General features: G+C 37.5%; 1 protein-coding gene across 4 annotated transcripts in view; it reads right to left on the bottom strand.

The window, feature by feature from the left end:
* Ptprz1 (protein tyrosine phosphatase receptor type Z1) overlaps positions 1–21,806 on the bottom strand; it is a 187,150-nt gene that overhangs the window by 63,000 nt on the left and 102,344 nt on the right. For all 4 annotated transcript variants that reach the window (XM_006988377.4, XM_016006859.3, XM_006988378.4 and 1 more), the window contains exons 7-10: positions 20,235–20,392; positions 19,942–20,092; positions 7,659–7,843; positions 6,499–6,625 (exon numbers count right to left, since the gene is read on the bottom strand). In XM_006988377.4, the coding sequence (XP_006988439.2) occupies positions 6,499–6,625; positions 7,659–7,843; positions 19,942–20,092; positions 20,235–20,392 (621 nt within the window). The remainder of the gene's footprint in view (positions 1–6,498; positions 6,626–7,658; positions 7,844–19,941; positions 20,093–20,234; positions 20,393–21,806) is intronic.

The following is a 21,806-nucleotide window of genomic DNA, read 5'->3' on the forward strand; positions in this document are numbered from 1 at the left end:
CAGCTTACTCTTGTGAAAACCGCAGCTAGAATAGAAAGGTCCATGTGTGTCATCATCTTCAAACCCTGTCCATGAGACACTCCCTGGGGCTCCCCAGAAGCCACAGCTTTTCAACTGCTTTGAACCATTTTAATGATATAAGGGCAAATAATAATTAAATATTTCTCAATAATGAATATATTATACTATATATTTTTCACCTTTATGGAAAAAACTCAACAGTCAACTCCTTTCAACATGCATCAGGAGATGTTTCAGATTTTTAGGACTGTTTTACTTCATTTGACTACATATTTTTAATGGAAAAAAACTAATTCTCTTATTTATTTGATGGGGTTGGGGTGAAGGTTGACTTCCTTTTGCTTCAGTATTCTCAGGATGTATTGCATTGGATATAGTTTACCTTTTACTAGCCAGCATTAGTTAACTATATGGATCATGGTTTCCCCAAAGTGAAATGTGTATACTTATCCCACCATGTAACCCCAGAGTATGAGTCACCACTACTGTACTTGAGTTTGCTATTCACTGCAGTAAGAACAAGCCTTCTCAGGTTCTGGAGCGGCCTTTGTGGTCCACTTGATCCCATGGCAATCTCACAGATGGGGACCTTAGGAGCAGGTCCCCATCTTCACAATGCTAAGTACAAACTTGCTTTTTGAAAGATCTTTACTCAAGTTCCCAACTGGACTCAGATCATTTTAATAGAAATTCTGGGGTTTCATAAATAGGACAATTTTAGAAACTGTTTGTGTTTCCTTTCAAGATTCTGAAGTCATACTTTTGAGTGAGAAGGTTCAAAACCAGCATCCAAGGTAGAGCTGGACAGCAATGGGTTTCATATTGGTCTCCCCTTGCTGGTTCTTCAAAAATAGTAATTGCTATTCTAGTATTACCGGTTGACTTGGGTATTACCGATACATTAAAAAGTTTACAAAATATAAGTGGTATCCTCACTTCAGCAAAATAAGCTCCAAGTCAGCCAGGGGAAAATCTGATAGTGGATGTCTGTGTCTGGTTTTTTGTTGTTGTTGTTGTTTCTTTCTTTCTTTCTTTCTTTCTTTCTTTCTTTCTTTCTTTCTTTCTTTCTTTCTTTCTTTCTTTCTTTCTTTCTTTGTTTTGGAGTGAATACTTAAGATTCTCATTTGTGTAATACCTGATCAAACACAGGTGACAGACTCTATTTGAAGCACATGTATTGTAAGATATATTTAAAAGTAATACATTAGTAGAATATTAGAGCCTTAATTTTATTTCACAATACAAGGAAGCAACACTGATAAAGTTTGAGAGCAAAGTTTTTAATTGTTTCAAGGTAAGCCAAGTTTCACAGTGCAGAATGTAAAAGCAATGTAGACTCCAATTGCTTCAAACTGTAATGTAAGATGTAAGTATATCATAGCACCAGTAGCATGGCATGATGCATGAGGAATAGTGACAGATACAGTGACCGACGTAACAAGACTCCTGGACACAAACTGCAAAGCACACGGTGGGTGGAGAGAAAAATGTGTGGATTTATTTTGTCATGTGTTTAAATTTAACATATATAGCTATCAAAGTCCTAAAGTGAATATGTTAAAGTGTCTTCTATATTGCATAATCTTTATGAAAGAAGATAATTAAACATGATTATATTAGTTACAATGAAATGAATATATTTATCAGTTACTCATTTAGGAATAACTTGCATTTGTAAATATAATTTCCTAAAATGTCTCTCTCTCTCTCTTTTTTTTTTTTTTTTTTTTTTTTTTTGGTTTTTCGAGACAGGGTTTCTCTGCGTACCTTTGCGCCTTTCCTGGAGCTCACTTGGTAGCCCAGGCTGGCCTCGAACTAACAGAGATCTGCCTGGCTCTGCCTCCCGAGTGCTGGGATTAAAGGCGTGTGCCACCACCACCCAGCAACTAAAATGTCTCTTAAAAGAATATTTCTTCTCAACACTAAGAAGGCATCCTTGAGACTTTTAACTTTAATTATTTTCTTAACACGAATTTATGCATGTATTTTAAAATAGTGCTTGATGTAATACTGGACATTGGTTTATGTTAATATTGTTATATATAGTGACAAGTAAAATTAGGATGTGCAAGCAATAATGTTGTAAAACTATCAATCTAAATGTACAATTTAATCAAGCTAGGAAGTTAAAGAACTAATTTAGAAGACCGAATTTTCCTCAGATATTGAGTGAATACTCGAGGTCCATGAAAACATGAGGGAAATTATAAACTGCCTGGATCATTTCTTTTGAACACGATCAATAAGCTATACAGCATTTAGAAAACAGCTTCTTTCAAATAACAGCAGATGAATTCATTCGTCTGTATTATCACATCACCAAGGAAAAGAAGTAGCATGGTCAACAGGATGAAATGGCACTGATCAGAACTATAAAACTTGTCAACCTCACGCGTTCCCATATTAGCCACAACAACAAGAGTCACTAATTAGAAAGTGACCTATTTTTCCACACTACGAGGTGGTGTCACTGTCCAGAGTGTGCCATGTTTATCACAGAAACAACATTTAAGCTGTTGTGAATTTTAAGTGAACAAATTAAGATACAGCCTTTAAAATCAGGAGGAAAAGCTTAAGAATTAACATTTTCTTCATAATTAATAAGAAAACTCTGAGCTTGGAATAAACTGGTTCTTGATGGACAGACATTTTTGATGGGTATAGTTAAGGGATAGTCGTCTACCCACTATGTTCATTATCTTGGGGTTTTATGCTTATCCGATCAAATATCACCCTACACTAAAGCACCATTGTTATACAAAGTGCTTTTGGGGTCTGAGACATCCGTGGAGATTAAATGGTAGGTCCAACCTATAGTCCCGTCATAGAAATGTTCAACAGTGCCCCGATCCTTTGAATAAATAGAAATTAAGTTGTAATATTTATTATTTTGTACAAACAAGAAAATACTAGCAATGTGCTAAGATAGACTCACTCTAAAAACAAAGCACCCAGAGATAAGTTATAGAGAAGACATCCATTTGATCATTCTCATATGCAACAAGTATCTCAGATGAAAAAAAAGAACAAAAAGTTGAAAAATTTGGCATAGTAACCAGTGTAGGACAGGATACAGTAAGCAGCTCATTTCTTATAAATGCCTTGGAATCTGTTTTATGTACAGAGATGAGGGTGATATATATAACTAAAGTAAGATAACTGAGTGACTATGCCCAATATAATTCATCCTACAATGCATCAATTATATAATACATTTTGATATATTTATATGTGCTTGGCCAACCTGGACAATGTTGTCTTGTTACTGATGTTACTTTCTGGATAGACACATGTGAGGAACTTGGAGAAACCTGCTGTTCCTTAGAATATCATGACACAGAATATAACTGGTCAGTTCTTGCAAGTCTCTCCTTTAAATAAAATTTAGCATTTAACTTTTCATTTAAAAAAACAAAAAACCTAAAAGCGCAAGGCCCTGGGTTCTTTCTGTCCTCAGCTCTGGGAAAAAAAAAAATTTTTTTAGAACCCACAGAGACAGCTGACCTGGGCTCCTGGAGGCTCATGGATTCTGGACTAACAGCTAGGGAGCCTGCATGGGATCAACCTAGGCCCTCTGCATGTGTGTGACAGTTGTGTAGCTTGGTCTGTTTGTGGGGCTCCTAGCAGTGGGATCAGGATCTGTCCCTGGAGCTTGAGCTGGCTTTTGGGAACCCAATCTCCATGCTGGGTTGCTTTGTCCAGCTTTGATGCAAGGGGAGGAGCTTTGTCCTGCCTCATCTTGATAAGCCATGCTTTGTTGACACCCATGGGAGGTCTGCCCCTTTCTGAACAGAGACAGAAGAGGAGTGGATTGGGAGGGCAGAGGGAATGGGAGGAGAGGAGGGAGGAGCAACGGCAGTCAGGATGTAAAATAAATGAAAAAATTAATTAATAAAAGAAAAAAAGAAAAAAATCACTATTTTTTTTAAAAAAAGGCAGTAGAAAAAATGGTTCTCTAGAGGCCCTGAGGTCTAACATTTAAAAACAAGCATGTCATCTCATGGACAAGTCACCACCTGTCAATAGGCAAGGTTTTGGAGTATTGGGCTGAGAAGCGAATGCATTATGATATTTCACAGTTACCCATTCCTTACAGTTAAAAGTCCACTAGTTAGAACACTTATGTAAGGTGATGAAACACGCTCTTCATGTGAGCTCACACTGGCTTCAACTTCCACTGCAGTCTTTAGACAAGGAAAGCAACGCATTTCCTTCTCTGTCATAAAACACAGGCTATAACTATTCATTGACATGAAACTGGTAAACACTGTAATAACTAGATCATGACAGGGGTGACCAAACATAAAACACAGTTAGGCTATAACTATTCACTGACATGAAACTGGTAAACACTACAATAACTAGATCATGACAGGGGTGACCAAACATTATTCACATTTATGTATGTGTATATGCATATATGTGAATATGCATGTTGGGACACATACCCATACATATATGTACACGTACAAACTTCAATTCTAACGCTTGAAAACTACTTTTAGTGATAAAAGGAAAGCTATGGAAATATGGAAATTATCTAATTATGCTTATATGTTGATTTACTTATTGCATATGTTTGAGATCAAAAGATTTTTCCTTAATATTTAGAAAGGATGCATGCAGATAAACACAATTAGAAACACTTTTGTTTCTGTGAAAATAAGTTTGGTATATTAAGGAAGCAAAAAAAAAAAAAAACATGCCCCAATCAAATTATAAAAAGTGGAAAAATATTTAAAGTAAACTTTGAGATGCTTTGTATAGATATTTCAAAATACCTGGCATGGTCCTAGGATAGAATATACTTACTACATGCTTTGGGGGCTGAAAAGGAAATAAATACAAATGAAACCAAGTCTTAAGTAAGTCTAAAATAAGTCTCAATATTCACTTGTCAATTTCCATTTTGATGATTTTTGCAAACATGAATATATCTTGTTTTTCTTATTGTATAAGTGTCAAATATTGGCATTAATAATAAATGTACAGATTACCTTGTACATTAGAAAAAAAGAATTTTTTCTGCCCTGTAACAAAAGAGAAATTTTACCTTTGTTCAAAAGGATATAAAGTCAGTCCTATGTTTACGTTTTGGGAAATAGTCCACACTGATTTCCATAGTGGCTGTACCAGTTTCCATTCCCACCAATTGTGAATAAGAGTTCTGTGGTGGCATGAAAGAAAATGGCCCCTACAGGAAGTGGCACTATTAGGAGGTGTGGCCTTGTGGGAAGAAGTGTGTCACTGTGGGGGTGGGATTAGAGGTCTCCTTTTGCTCAAGCTATGCTCAGTGTGACAAACAGTTGCTTCTGCTGCCCATGGATTAAGATGTGGAACTCTCAGCTCTTTCTCCAGCACTATATCTGCCTGCATGCTGTCATGAAGATAATGGACTAAACCTCAGAAACTGTAAGCCAGCCCCAAATAAATTTTTGCCTTTATAAGGGTTGCTGTGGTCATGGTGTCTCGTCATAGAAATAGAAACCCTAAGACAAGTTCTTTCCATAGATTTTCACCAGCATTGGTTGTCTTTTTTTTTTTTCCCTTGAAGAAAGCCACTCTGAGTAGGGTGAGAAAAAATCTCAAAGTGGTTTTAGTTTGCATTTCCTTGATGGCTAAAGGTGTTGAATACTTATAAATATTTATTGGCCATTTGTCTTTCTTTCTTTCTTTCTTTCTTTCTTTCTTTCTTTCTTTCTTTCTTTCTTTCTTTCTTTCTTTCTTTCTTTCTTTCTTTCTTTCTTTCTTTCCTCCCTCCCTCCCTCCCTCCCTCCCTCCCTTCCTCCCTCCCTCCTTTCCTTCCCTCTTTCTTTGAGAACCATTTCTTTAGTTCACTGTCCTATGCAACATTCACATTTACTATGGCACTATTCATGATGGCAGCAAATGGGACCAGCCTAGATGTGCATCAGCAGATAAATGAATGTAGAAACTGTGGCACATATCACACAATAGAACTGAAGTCAGGCATTACAAAAAATAATGACATTGATGGAAAAATGGTGAAGCTGGAGACTACTGCATTTAGCTACATAACCCAGACCCTGAAAGAGAAATACTATATTTTTCTGTTTACATGTGAATTCTAGATTTTGATTTTCATATATGTGTAGGAGTTGGTGGGCACAGTTCATCAAACTAGAAAGGAGTCCATGAGAGGGGAAAAAGAGGTCTTAAGTAGGGGGTAGGGGGTAATAGAATATACATGGCCTGAAAGCAGAAGGGTGGCTTCTGGGTGGGGACGAGGCCAGTGGGAGGAAAGAGGAAGAGAGGAGTGGGGGGATCAACACAAACATGTATAATGTGTAGGAGAAGGATATAATGAAACCCACTACTTTGAATGCTAATAAAAAAATAAACTTTATAAAAACACCCCACAAACAACAAAGTCAGAAGAAAGCGCGTGTGTGCCCAGTAATCCAAGCAGCCTCATTTACTCGAGAAAACAGTAGAGCATCTCAGGAAAGCACTCACCAGTATCTTCAGCAGGCATGTCAACTACCAGTTGGTCACTGTATTTTCCATATAAGCCATTAGTGCATATGGCCACTATTTGAAGAACGTAACTCACATTAGGTAGCAAGTTATTGAGAATAGCACCCTAGAAAAAAAAAAGATATTACAAATGATACAATATATTCTTCTCACAAAATATTAAGAGTGAGAAGTAAACAACTCTCTTTCTCCTGACTATGTGTCCCAGCATGAAAATGCATGCGTGTGCACATGTATGAGTATTTGCATCTCACAAAGCAGTGTTAGCTTCGTTATGTATTATGAGAGGAAATATTTGGTCGTAATTTCTCAATTTTCCTACATCATTCTCTCTATATTCTAGACAAATGAATTCAAAAGTAGTTAAAGTTTTTATCTATTGTGTCCCTATGCTATCAAACATACTAATAATGGAAGGTTTATTTAAATGGGTTTCAAAGAGTTGCAGTCTTGCTGCTTGAATGCAGACTTCAGAGACTTTTCTGGTGCAATGGTGTCTTCCTGTACCTGCATCCAGATGAAGGACTGTGAACCCACCACCATCAGGCCAACCCTTACCTATCAAATCAAAGTCTAGTATTAAGATACCAAATATCTTGGTCACAGAAGGAATCTGAACTGTACTTTCTGTAATTCATGTAATTCACGTGCATGGCTAAGAGAGCATTTTACTTATTTTACACTCAAATTTCTGACCTACTTACCACTTTACATTTGTCAACTAGAAATCTGACGCAATGCAAAGGACTTTTAAGTCCCCTCCCTTGTTTTTCCTGTGATCAAGTAGAGAATACACAGCTCATACAGGGTGAGATTCTCAGGCCAATTTTGAGATTTTAATTGGAGTACTTCATTGTTCTTTACATTATTTTATTTATATAGAAGGGGTATACTAATAATGTCTAGTGCTTAGGTTTTCCATATGTATCCACCTCTTATAATGTTGTTTACAGTGCCATGATCTTCTTGTATTCAGTTCTAACTATTGACATCATTTATTACGCCTTACATTCCCTGGAAACCCCTTCACTCAAAATCTACAGTGACCAAAGGCAAAAATACATAATTATTTGCAAATTCTTACCTTGGAAATCAAACTATAATGTTATCAGACAGAAAGTAATTCATCTTATAGTTACCAAGTCCTGATAGCCATCTGTTAAAAACTCATGCTTGGTTTGGTCGTTTCCCTCCAGAGGCTGGTACAGAACGGCAAACTTCTCAATCATGGTGTCATAAACAACTCGAGGTCTTTCCCATGTGACCAGAAGGCTGGTGTAGTTTTCAGGGTCAGCTTGCACATTTTCTGGTTCTGAACTGCACACTTCAGGAGAAAAAAAGCAGGTCATTGGCACAACCATTGACTCCTGGGATTTGTAGTAAGTAAAGAATACTCTGTAGAATTTTTTAATTGTATTTTAGTTCAATGGCAAATAAAATACTATCATGACACTTAAGTCAATTTTTATACCTAAAATCAGATTTGGTAGGTTCTTTCAGAAGAAAAGAGGGTTTGTCTGGCTGGCAGCTCTGGAGGGTAGAAGTCCTGGTGTAGACCCTTTGACTATGATGCATACTGATGGGAGTATGTGTATATCTCACTGTCCATAATAGTCCCTTCCTCTGCCCTTAAACAACTCCGGGATTCAATCACAGGCATTCCCTCCACAAACCCAATCTATAGCCACTTTCTAGAGTCCACTTGCAAGCACCACACCGTCTCAATACCCTTGACATGTAAGAACTATGGCTCCTTTCTCCCTTTTCTTTTACTCTTGCCTAGAACATGGTTTGGGGAGTATTTGACATGGTCATTCATTTTTAGAAACAATGAACATACAATATCTTCAAACTCATAGTGTCTGTTTATGTCTTATTTGATACCTGACAAATGTATGTAGCTCAAACTAGAAAAAAAATGCAATTATAAAGTATGGTCTATAATTGGATATTTTTGCTATTAGAGAAACCCTGAAGTAATTAAAAATTCCCAACCCATGAAAGTCGTATCACAACTAAAGCCATCAACTCAGTCTTTTTGAGAACTGGCAACAAAATTCCATGTTGTCATCATTAATGGATTAAATAAATAAATACAGGTAATTAAGATATTTGTCTCATATGAAAATAAAATTGAGAAAAAAACTTTCAAAACTTCTTAAAGTAACTTTAAGATCACACCGGGTAGGAACTGAGCCAAAAATTCAGTCCCATTAGAAACAGTCTTGATGCTCTGTGGAATGTATGTGTATGTGGTAAATGTGGAGCAGTTTATACAGAAAAGGTTAGCTGCTACAGACATTTGCAAAGCAGGGGAAGAGAAAAACCTTTCAGGACAAAGTTTAAGAAATTCACTGACTGGACACTCTTTTCAAGGGATATTTAGAACTACAAAGCTGTGTCACGGAAGCATGTGGGTATCTTAGATTAACCGATTATCGTGGGACAGACACCCATAGGGATTCTGAAAATATGCCAGCAGATGCTTCAGAATGTGGCTCAAAGAGTGTTCCCTGTCCTTGTCTTTTTTCCTTTCCTTTTCTCTCCATCTTCTAGTTTGTAGTTCATCTCATGAACACGTGAGGGCACCCACGACTAACAATTCCCTGAACACGTAGGCTGGCTTACATACAGTTTTGATTATTAGCAATTTGATTATTAGCAACTCTGTGGTTGCAACAGTACATTAATTATCCACAAAATATAAACATATGCTTTGAATAAATACCTGGATAAATTTACGTGAGTCAGAGATAGGGCCTTTCTTCCTATTTTCAGTCCTTTTTTCCCCTGCAAATTAGTAATGCTATATTTTGTTTAGGGAGGGCTTAGAGCGAGATGCTTCTCTAAAAATAAGAGGAAAATTCTTTCATTGTGAAAAATGTGAATTCAGACTAAAAATATGCTTCCAAGTTATGTTTGGACTACATCATGTACTGCTACCTGTGACTCTTCTGTGATTTCTCCACCAGATGGCAGAAGACCATCAAACCATCTCACAATGAGGGCAGCACATGAATTATCATTGGAAAATCAAGACTGCCTCCTTCTTCCTTCTAGGGGAGTGTACTTGTAGAAGGTAGATTTGTAGATTTTTCTCCTCTTAAAATAAATCCCACTTTTCAGAGAATGGGAATTCTTTAAAGTGAATTGTGCTCTTTAAGATGTACTCTTTAGCCAGGTGGTGGTGGCACACGCCTTTAATCCCAGCACTTGGGAGGCAGAGCCAGAAGGATCTCTGAGTTCGAGGCCAACCTGGTCTTCAGAGTAAGATCCAGGACAGGCACTAAAACTACACAGAGAAACCCTGTCTCAAAAAGCCAAAAAAAATGCACTCTTTATAATTTATTAATTTAATGCACCCACACAAAACAAAAATGTCACGAGAAAAATAAAAATGTGTTAATTGAGATATGCCCAAAGCATTCTACCTAGCTTCCCTGGCTTGTCTGTATCTGTCTGATCTCACTGGTGGCAAACAGGAGATGCTTCAAATGGTAGCCATTTGAGTCAATATGAAGTGAGACTTTTCAAAGAAAGTTATAGTTCTTTGATATGAGGTTTGGTTCTCATTTCTTAGCTGTCCTACTCATAAGTCTATATGACTCTATTAGTTATTTTAATAGTTTGGACTTATATATTTCTCCTTTATTTCTTCATTTCCCTTTCTCAAGGTAGATCCTCTACCTTCCTATCAACCCAACTTCATGTTTTCGCTTTCCAAAAATTGTGGAGTCTAGTTTGTGTTGACTGACTACTCCTGAGCATGGGACCTGCCTTGGAGTGTAGTTGATAAGCCCGATGTTACTCCATTGACGAAAACTGTCTTTCTTCATCTCAGCAGCTATCTGTTGGCCATAACTCCTTGCTCTGTTGTGTCTAGAAGTCATGTACCATCTCTGGCTCTTATAAGCTCCCCCCAACTTCTGCATAGATCTTTGAGTCTTGAGGGGAAGGTGTGACAGAGACATCCCACTGAAGGCTGAGCATCCCAAAGTCTTCTGTGCTCTATATGTTGACCACTTGTAGGTTTCTGTGTTAATTGCCATATACTTCAAGAAAATGTTTCTCCAAAGCAGGATGAGTCATTCCCCACTCTATGGGTATGATGACGTGTCATAGGAGTCATTTTATTGCTATTTTCATTTAGCAGAGTAATACTAGTAGGCTTTCTCCTGGGGCCAATGACCTATCTAACCTCAAGTTTTTGGTCTCATTGACAGTGTAGGATATAGCTTCCATCTTGTGGAGTGGGCCTTAAATTCAAGTTTCTAAAAGTGGTTGGTAACTCCCATAACATTTGTGTTACTAGTATACCAGTGGGCATATCTTGTAGGTATGTCATTATTGTAACTCTTGGGGTTCATAGCTGGGTGAGATTGATGATTACTTTTCTCCTTGGGTAGCATGTAGAGTATCTTCAAGCACCATGAATGCAAGCTAGAAGGGATGAAGTTTCCAGTTGAGTATCTACTAGATTTCCCCATGTTCTATGACATAAGGACATGATATCTTCAGTAATAGGATTTCACTGTCAAAATTCAGGAAGCTGGTCAATAGCAATAGTAATTGCCCATAATGCTTGGAATTCTTATCAGACCCCATTAATGAACAACTCAAAAAGAGGTAACCCATTCTTAATTCTTGGGGCTTTTATTTGGTAGCATACAATGTCTATTTGGGGTATTGTCACCTCCCATAATATGGTAACTCCATTTAAATTCCTTTTAAATATGTATACATTTTAGCAAGCTTCTATAGTAGTAGATTTCCAAATAGTTATTATGTTGTGGATATCGCTCTATATAAATAAAACACTGATGGCCAGTGACCAGACAGGAAGTATAGGCGGGACAACAAGAGAGGAGAATTGGGGAAACAGGAAGAAGGAGGGAGAGACACTGCAGCCACCGCCAGGACAAGCAGCATGTAAAGACACCGGTAAGCCACCAGCCATGTGGCAAGGTATAGATTTATAGAAATGGGTTAATTTAAGATATAAGAACAGTTAGCAAGAAGCCTGCCATGGCCATACAGTTTATAAGTAATATAAGTGCCTGAGTGATTATTTTATACCTGGATTGTGGGACTGCGGGGCGTGGTGGAACCTGGAGAGAAGCCCTCCAGCAACAGTATTAAGAAAAAAAAAAAAAAAACAGCAACAACAACAACCTTCCCTTCCCTGGAAGATACCCGCCTCCATGCCTTACTAGCTAACTCATCTCTGTGGGTATTCTAAGCGAAACACATGTATCTTGAGCTTTATTTTAATCAGAACACTATTTTTAAAAACATCTTTTTTTATTAACTGATAATCAGTAGTTTAGTAATATAAACCCTTAGCTAAGCCTTATTCTTTAAATGTTGAAACAAAGGACTTGAAGGGATAAAATGTATGTACTTTAGAATGTGTTCAAGAGAAAAGTGTAACTTACACCTGTATACTGTGACTTGACAAAGCACTGACTAGAACTTTTAAGTAACAATCTAATTGGTTCCATAAATATAATTTGGTATTTTGACATAAGATTAGGCAATCGCTATGGAGTAGATATTTAACATGATCTAGTAATGTTTTCCTTAATATTGTTCTATGGACATTAGTTGTTATTTTTGTTTTGGATTACATGAATATGTACTGTATGCCTCTGTGTGGAGTTGTACACTCTGAGTGCAGGCATGGGTGAGGTCTAGAAAAGAGTGTTGATTCCCTGGAGCTGTAATTATATACAGGTGGCTGTGAGCAGACGTATATCAGTGCTGAGAACTGAACCCAGGGCCTCTGCAAGCCTGTTAGGCATTCTTAGCAGTAGTTCTATTAACTGTTGAGCCATTTCTTTGGCCCCTCAAAATTAGTCTAATTATCTTATTAGAAAGATATAAACTATACTAAGCCAACTATCTGCACTAAAAATCAGGAAGTCCTTTCCAGATTAGTATGCATTTCAATATCAAACAGGTGTTAACAAAAATTTAAACAGTAAAAGTTATACTTTCCTTGTATAGGCTTCATCCACTTTACTGGAAGAACATGTTACCTTTCAATTCATTTCCACAAGTTACAGTCAATCTGAATCCCCGCTGCTCATTCTAAGCAATGACTGCTGAGAGACGGAACCTGGTTCTTGAAGAACACAGAGTTCTAGCAAATGTTGAAGTGCCACACACAGGCAATGGGGTTCCCTAAAAGATCTCCTTGATCAAAGTGCATATGTGTTCTGGATTAAAAACAGTTGCAAAAAAGGTTGGGTATGGCACCCTTGGCGTGCAGGCGTAGCTCTTGTTCCTGCCTGCTGCAAGCTCATCCCTGTCATAGGTTTCTAAGGTTGACATTCACAAAGTTCCAAGTGTCTTTAGTTTCTAAATTCTAGACTTTGTTCTCAGAGAAATGCACAACAAACGAGAACCAAAAGCAAAACAAAACAAAACAAAAACCTGTTACTTAGACCAAATGCGGTTGTGCTCATCAAAAGTCACATGTAACCATTCAAGGCTGTAAAAGTGCGTCACTCACGTTTAGTTGGCATAAAGGGCAGTGGTTAATTATTCATTGTATTATATGGAAAAACGTGTACTACACAGAAAAAGAAACAAAAGATTACTAAGCAAAGTGTTGAGTATCTTGAGGACAAAAGAAAAAAGCAGAAGGAAAAGAAAAAAGAAAATGATAGCAGGAAAGAAATGGAGGAGAAATACAAGAAAATTCCTTGGTTATGAGAAATCTCTCTGTAATGAAGAAAGTTGATGTAGAAGGTACAACTACATCTTGGCCTTTCTTGTTCTAGGGCATATCCTGAGATGCATGCCGTTTTCCTGAATGGGGAGGTCATATTCTGAGTTGCATGAGCTATGGCTAAAAATGTGGAAAGGAAAGAAGAATCAGGGAAGTGGGCTTAGGGGAGTGTCGCGGAAAATGCCATCATGAGGTGACAATGTATGTACATATACTTCATGCTCCTCCTCTCCAAGGATTGAGAGCAGTTTTCTCAGCAGTTCGATTTGTAATGCATGATCTTCTAAGAAGTAAATTATCTTTATTTTGCTTTCTGACTATAATTAGATCTAATGCTATCTGTGTGTGACCTTAACAACACTATTTAAAACCTCTGACTTTCCAAAAAGTAGGTTTGCTAATGTATAATTCATAATGACATTTTTAGGAAATGGTAGAAAATATCTTGCAGTTCATTGCCTTATGCTACATAGTTTGGATACATTATGCTACAAAGATACTCCCAACATGCTTTATTTCTTGAAAAGCACGCTATATTGTATCGCTCTAAATTTGTACATTAAATTTTTTACAGTGCTAGCTAACATTTGAAGTACATTCATATGTACTTCAATGAAGTACATTCTATAACAATGTATTTAAATGCACACCATGCTAATTTTGCATAGCTATATTTCTTCACTGTGATTGCTTGTTTCCCCATGCATATGACACATGACAACAACAGCAGTCACTGAGTCTGTAGCTTATTCATCTAAGGCACTGGAGTACATTGCAGAATTTAGCTCCTTTTGCATCTCGCAGCAGCCCTCTGAGGCGACCACTTTAATTCTTCTCATTTTATAGGCAAAGACATGGTGGCTTATAACATCAACAACTTCAGTTTTGAATGTAACAAAGCACTGGTGTTGGGTTTGGAAGTAAATACTTTCTGGTCTTTGAAGCCCAAGTTCTTTTTCCTGCATGCTTCGAAAGCTCCTGCTCTCCAGTGGGAGAGACTTGCTAGGGTGCTAACAGCATAGCATGGAATTGTCTGTGCTTGGAAGGCAGGGCATAAATATGAACTTTACCTACTTTATGCTTTTCCATGTTTAAACTGTTATCCATACTGCTTATTAAAAAAGGCAACTTTTACTAAATCCTTCCCGATCAGATGGTTCTATCAAATTCACCGATTCTTGGAATCTACAATGTCTACTTTATGATGCCCAAATGAAGTGCCTTTCTGAGAAATGGTAACCTTCCATCAAAGCAGAAAAACAGAGCACCCACGTTCCAGTGAAATGAATAGAGGCTACTGTGAGTGTGAAACTGAACAGGGTCTGGGCTTTAATCTCAGAGTGCACCTGGAAAGAAGGAGCCACATGTTTTGTGCATGATTTGCTATATATGTTGAAAATAGATATTCTCTGTGATATACTTATTAAGAGCAAGATTCTGACAATTTTTATCATACATTTTACTTCTGTTCTAGTCAAAATGAAGATGTTAGATATTTTTAAAGGTAGAAAGTATAAATATACCTTGAATTCCAAGGCTGAGGAAAAGGTTTAATAAAATTTCACTAAGTAGTGGAATACTATATAACAGTTAAATGCTTTATTAAAGATTCATTTAATATCACTATGTAAAACATCTCCCATTATGAGATATAACAATGTTTTTCATTGGAGTGAAAAGTCCGAAAGGATATTCAATAGCGTTCTCCATGGTCATCTTTGAGTGATGATTTTTAGTGTCTTCTGTGAGCTTACTCTTATTTTCTTCTTCTTTTTGTTATTGTTGTTTTGTTTTTTCAAAACAGGGTTTCTCTGTGTATCTCTGGCTGTCCTGGAACTCACTCTGTTGACCAGGCTGGCCTTGAATTCAAAGTTCCACCTGCCTCTACCTCCCTGAGTGCTGGGATTAAAGGCACGTGGCACCACTGCCAGACTCATATTTTCTACTTAAACAGTAGAACCAATGTAGTACCTTATTTTCAGACTAAATTTGATAAAAATTAAAACCCGAATTCTATCCTCAATTGTTGTCAAATGTAGTTCCAAAAAGAAGGGAGATAATACATTATTATCAAAATAACCATCACAAGGATATGCATAACAAATGAAATAATAAATGCTTCCTGAAATACAAACCATCATAATAGAAAAAGAATTGTTTCTGCTCATAAACAAATGTTCAAATTCCAAACACAAGTCTCCCTCTACAAATAGAGAGCAAGCAGCTCAGATTTTATAATAAGTTCAGCAAATGCAAAATATTATACAGTGGGAATCTGTAAGATCACTGTATAATTATCATTATATGCTAAATATACATCATTGTCAAATATAATAATAGTTTTACCTGAATAGTGACAGAGTTCAAATAAGGAAAGTCAGTCGGTTCTTTTTCTCAGTCACTGAGGAAATGACTTCTTAATTTTATTGTGACACAGATATTGTTTTTAAAATTAGAATCTTTCCTTGAAGCTGTCTTTAATCGAGCATCTGAACTGTATGCCATGCATTCTTCTGAAGACTTTGAGCATTTAAAAAATTTCAAAGAACATCAAATAAAGAAGAACTTGGCTTTGACCTGTCTGGGAATCTAAAGCTACCCATTCCTTCGATGCCTGGTCCCAATATCACATGTTCTTTGTAGCCCCAAAGGCTAAGAAACAAGAGAACTTAATGTATTCTTTAATTCATTTTTGTGTTCCTCATTTATCAATAGACGGGTTGGCTGTGCCTATTGGACAGGGACTGTGCTTTATTCCATGCTACAGGTCACAGTGAGATGCTTAAGAAATCTACCAAGAAAGTGAGGCAGATGAATGGCTAGCTCTGAAGCAAGGCAATGAAAAATAGCGTCACTGCAGGCAAAGGACGAGGACAGTTCAGCAGAAAGGGATAATTTCAGGGATGGGAAAAAAGGCATGTTGAGTAAGACAGACGGATTATTAATTGTTGATAATGCCTCATATTAAATATAAACAATATCTGACTGAATATTAACTGCCTAGATGAAACGAATACAACAGACAGAACTGGAATCTGCTAATAGACAGATTTCATTGCAACTTCAAAATCACATTACTTTTTTATAAACTGAATCTTTAAAATTAAATTCTATGTAACCAAAGAGAAAAAAATGACAAAAAAGTGTTCTTTCACTCCTATGGCTTCTTGATAAATAAAGGCCCTATAAGTGGGTAACACTCCAAAGGATGGGTATGGGAGTGAGTATGGTACTGGGTATGGGAGTGGGTGTGGGAGTGGGTAACACTGCAAAGGGTGGGGATGGGAGTGGGTGTGGGAGTGGGTAACACTGTAACGGGTGGGGATGGGAGTGAGTATGGTACTGGGTATGGGAGTGGGTGTGGGAGTGGGTAACACTGCAAAGGATGGGTATGGGAGTGGGTATGGTACTGGGTATGGGAGTGGGTGTGGGAGTGGGTAACACTCCAAAGGATGGGTATGGGAGTGGGTATGGTACTGGGTATGGGAGTGGGTAACACTGCAAAGAGTGGGGATGGGAGTGGGTGTGGGAGTGGGTAACACTGCAAAGGATGGGTATGGGAGTGAGTATGGTACTGGGTATGGGAGTGGGTGTGGGAGTGGGTAACACTGTAACGGGTGGGGATGGGAGTGAGTATGGTACTGGGTATGGGAGTGGGTATGGGAGTGGGTATGGGAGTGGGTATGGGAGTGGGTGTGGGAGTGGGTAACACTGCAAAGGGTGGGGATGGGAGTTGGTTGGATGATCTCCAGGACCAGGGTCAGGGTAATTCTTCCACTGAGAAGAATTGGAGAACTATAGTAGTATGAAGGGAGCAGCCAAGACTCTGCCAGGGACACAGGAAAGGGGAAAGGTCAAATGACCAGAGGGCTGGAGCCTGGATCCCAAAGATACAAACCTATAGTAAGTTAGTATTGGCCTCGAAAGGGTACCAATGGAAAGCAGTAACTCTCTCTAAGCAATTGTCCAAACTGCAAGATGCCTGTGTGAAATGCTACCTTGGCTGTTCATGAGGAATCTTGGGAGAAGTGTACCTATGAACAAATACACTGCCCAAAGAGCCCGTGGACGTATGTTTTTGATGGTAGAATTCATTTATTTAAAAATTTGCAACTGTAGCTCCCTCTAAGTTAAATAAATAAATCTATTTCCAATAGCCCCCTTTCCTAATGAGTTCTGCTAATTTAATTATTTTGGAACAAAGTTACAAATATGCGATAATTATTACTCTGACAGCCATAACAAGGCCGCCACAGAGCTGTGGGATAGTGTGACAATGTACACGCACAGAGGAGAGGAGTAAGATCGATGCCCATATGTGCCGTGTGAGACCTGCCTGCCTTCCTTGACAGTCTCTTCACGTACTTACTGTAACTAAGAACATCAAAGAGTGTATAGAGATTGTAGCGTTTTTGTTCGACCTTAGAATAAACAAAACCCCCAAAGGCAATTTTAAGGGCTTTTTAAAGTTTCATGTTTTTAATTTAAAAAAATTAAAATATATATATATATTATTTATATATATAATATATATATATTTAAAATAAATATATATATATTCCTTTCAAGGTATTATGCAGAGTAGAAAGAGCTTTGAATGGCTTTTAAGCCAGAGACACCTGAGTCCAAATACTGACACCACCCCTTTCTAGCTGTGTAAATTTGGACAAATCATTCAGTGTCAGCTTCCCAAACTGTAAACCATGAAAATGTTGGCCAGCATCATGAACTGGCTGATGTGAGGCTTAAGGATAACTCTCTTTGGTTCAAGGTAAGGTAGTGCTACACAACAGTTGGTAGCTATTATTGCTTATTGTCATTACTACTAAGTTAAGCCTTTAACTTACTGATGAAAACTATATTGTCCTACGCTAATTCAGAGCTATATGTGGGTTACACATTGAACAGTGCAGAGTGTATCTGTCAAGCACCATCATGCTTTTCTTATATGGAAGTTTACTCTTTTGGATGTGCAGTGAGTATTCAGTGAATTGAAGCTTTGGTTTAGCTGAGAAATATATAGAGATAATAGATGTCGTTACTGCCATCATGGGCTAAGAGGGCAATGTGACAGCCATACATACAGGCAATTGCTATAGTCTGGTCATTACTAGGAAACATCGATTTGGATACACTGTATGGAGTCCAGATGAACATTGTTTACCTTGAACTCCATGGCTGTGATGCTACCTGAGAGTAGTCCTATGCACGGGCCAGATTCAGACAGTGTGGGATAAGGGTCCCGTAAGAGATGATCTTTGGGTAGAGGAATATCTTGCTAGAGTTTCAGAGAACAAGGTGTAGGCAAGTGTGAAGACACGGGGTGGGGGTGGGGGGAGAACTCATCGAGTTTAGAGAGAAGAAACCTTGCTGAACATGGATTAGTATTAGAGTAAGTGAGCATGAACATGTCTTACATTACATGACAGACTCTGATCTTATTCATAAAGAATTGAGGATCCATCCAGAGTTTTAATAAAATGTGATTTAAAGTATAATGGAAAAAGCAATCATATTTTTAATTTGTTGTTTAATCTACTGTATTTTGGAAAAGGATATGGTTCAGATTCATTTTTATTTTTCGGTCAATAACATATTATTCACTATAAAAACTATGAAAGTAGTTAATATGGCTTACAGAAATATTACTGAATTTTATCACTTTGGGCAATTTTAATTTGAATGCTAATGTCACACTAGATACAGTTATTCAACACTGTTGTCATAGATTTTTTTTTTGGTTGGATAGCAAACACTTCTAAACATTACATTAAAACAATAAAATTATGAATATTGATTATCAATTTAAAAAATAAATTGATATTAAATTAATATTATTCACGACAGAACATTAAGTGCAGGGCTGAGATCAAAGAGAATCTAGTTTGGAAAGTCCTAACTTCCCCAAATGAGGGCTACTCCAACTATTTCTTCATGGATTACTACACTTGTATAAACAGAAAGGAACAAGTCAGAGATGCCTCTGATTGTGTCCTCTGGACATTTGTAATGGCTTTCTGCTCTGTCAGCCACAAAAGGCACAGAACATACACAGGGAACCCAGACATACACTTTTCCCCTCCTACTGATTGATTATGACAAAGACAAACTTAGTTTCCTCCAAAGGAAGAAACTGAGGACATTTTTGTTTATTAACAGTAATTCAGTATAGTGTTTTCAATATCTATGAGGTGCTTGATTTTTTTTTCTTGGAGCTAGCAACACAAGTGTGTGTACCATAATCTAATGTTGAGGTTCAGTTCTTGTCACTGTCTCCAGCTCAAGCCCCTGATGATGCCTACCAGACATGACACCCCAAGATCTGACCACTTCAGCTTCTTATTCCTCTTTCTCTTATAGCTTTTAGACCTGCAGATGCTGTAAAGTGAAATTGGAACACGTCCGTGATTTTTGCTACTTATTGTTGTAATGTGGAAAGCTGGCTTCCATTTACCACATCTTATTTTTTCTCACCTGTAAAAAATTCATAGAGGAAGAATGGATTTTTCAAATTCTCATTTGTAGATGTGGGAACCACAATTTAGGGAAGCTAAATTGCTCGCCTAAAGCTACAAAAGTTAATTTAAAGCTTTCAAAAACTGTAAGTCTTGTGTGTTTTCCACCACACCAAATTAACCATGTACGCCGAGTCTGTGAGGAGCACAGAAAAAGGATATTTCAGTACATACCTGCCTCATGAATCTCTTCTTTTCCAGTGTATGAGGAAAACACCTGCCTGGAAAACTTGTACTGTTGTTCTCGGAAATTGTTTTGTAAGTAATCCATCAACATGACATAGCCAGACTGTTGCATTGTGAGAACTTCACAAAATACAGCCAGCTGGAAAGAAGACCAAATCATTTAACATGTCTGCTTCAAAAGCCTCAGCAAATGCTTTAAAGTGATACTCTGCAGCAAGGCTACAACATAATGCTTTTACAATAGCTTCAAATTACTTCATTATGTGAACCTCCGGGATTACCTGGCTTTCGGAAATGCTAACTGTATCCTTAAAAACAATCCATTCAACAGTGTCTGTGCAGGGAGGAGATGTCAGTGAGCCGTTGTAAATGTAATACTTGTCAGTGGAGTTTGGCAGAAGGTTCTGCAGGATGAACGGATCTAAGGCAGCTTGCTTCCCTATGGAGGAATAATACATATCTCAGCTGGACTCACAACACTGGAGCTTACTTATCAAATCTGCTGTGAAACAAAAACTCACTCTTACTCCTGTACCTAGTGAGAAGAGAAGTTTTAAGAGTAGGTGATATATGTATGTATGTATGTATATATATATATATATATATATATATATATATATATATATGTATATATGTGTGTGTGTGTGTGTATGTACGTACACATAATATATTGAGCATACCACAAGTTGCCTTAAAATATCACTATTTTGTGTAAAACATTTCATTTAAAAAGATAAAAAAATCTATGATTATCTCAATAGATTTCATCTACATATTTTGAAAAACAATCATTCTAGTTCATGGAATACAAAAACGAAGGCCTAACCTGTTGTAGATAATTGTCAAAAGCCTATAGGGAGCATTGGTTTAAGGGTGACACATTGAAAGCTTCCCCTAGAAATCAAGAACAAGACAAGGGTGCCTCAAGTCATCACTTTTGTTTGATATTAAACATGAAGGAAAAGAACAAAGCTGTGCCGAGTGAGTTGGCACTCAGCTTGAGCCCAGCACCTGAGAGGCTGAGGAGGAGGATCAGGAGCTGGAGGCCTGCCTGAGTTACTTAGGGAGATGCTCTTAGAAAAAAAAAAAAAAGAAGGAGCAGAGAGAAAGACTGTTAGGATTTATAGGATTTGATATCATCACAATTTGCAAACAGCACATGGTTGTGCATAGGTGGCTCAGGGAACATTACAGATGAGAAGGCAGAAAGATTTTACGAGCCAGAACACCAGGAAGTCGGGTGTGAAAGTCTTTCCTAGAAATGGCTGCACAAACAAAGCTGTACCAATGACAGTGCCCATGGATATGTTAACATGAAGGGGGAAATTTCATAGGGTCCCATCCTTAGAACCACAGGCAACCAATGATGGACGGGGGAGAAAAATAACCTCTCCCCGGGTTTAGCCCCCTTATTAGTTGTCCAATGAAGAGTAGTCACCCCTGAAAGCAATAGACACAAAAACAACAAAAGCATACTCAGCAGGTTGGATTTATATACATCTGTGCATACACAAACATATGTACATACATACATACATACATACATACATATGTGCGTATATGCAACAGCAATATTCAAGGAAAAAGAGGTTATCAAGTTGAGAGTTGGGGGGGATATGGGATGGGGAAGAAAAGGGAGAAAGGAAAGTGATGTAGTTTTATTTTGATTAAAAACTCTTCTTTTTAAAGGGAGCTTTCTAAACAGTGTTCAAACTGGCTACCACTCCTACAGCAATTGCAAAAAAGAACTGTGGAGCATTCACTCTGAAAAAAATTTTTTTTTTTTTTTAAGAAATCAGAAGACTCAGGAAACTTTTGGAAAAGTAATTAGGTGATTAATTATTGTGGGAGAA

The sequence above is a fragment of the Peromyscus maniculatus genome, chromosome 3 (assembly GCF_049852395.1).
Source record: "Peromyscus maniculatus bairdii isolate BWxNUB_F1_BW_parent chromosome 3, HU_Pman_BW_mat_3.1, whole genome shotgun sequence".
NCBI lineage: Eukaryota > Metazoa > Chordata > Mammalia > Rodentia > Cricetidae > Peromyscus > Peromyscus maniculatus.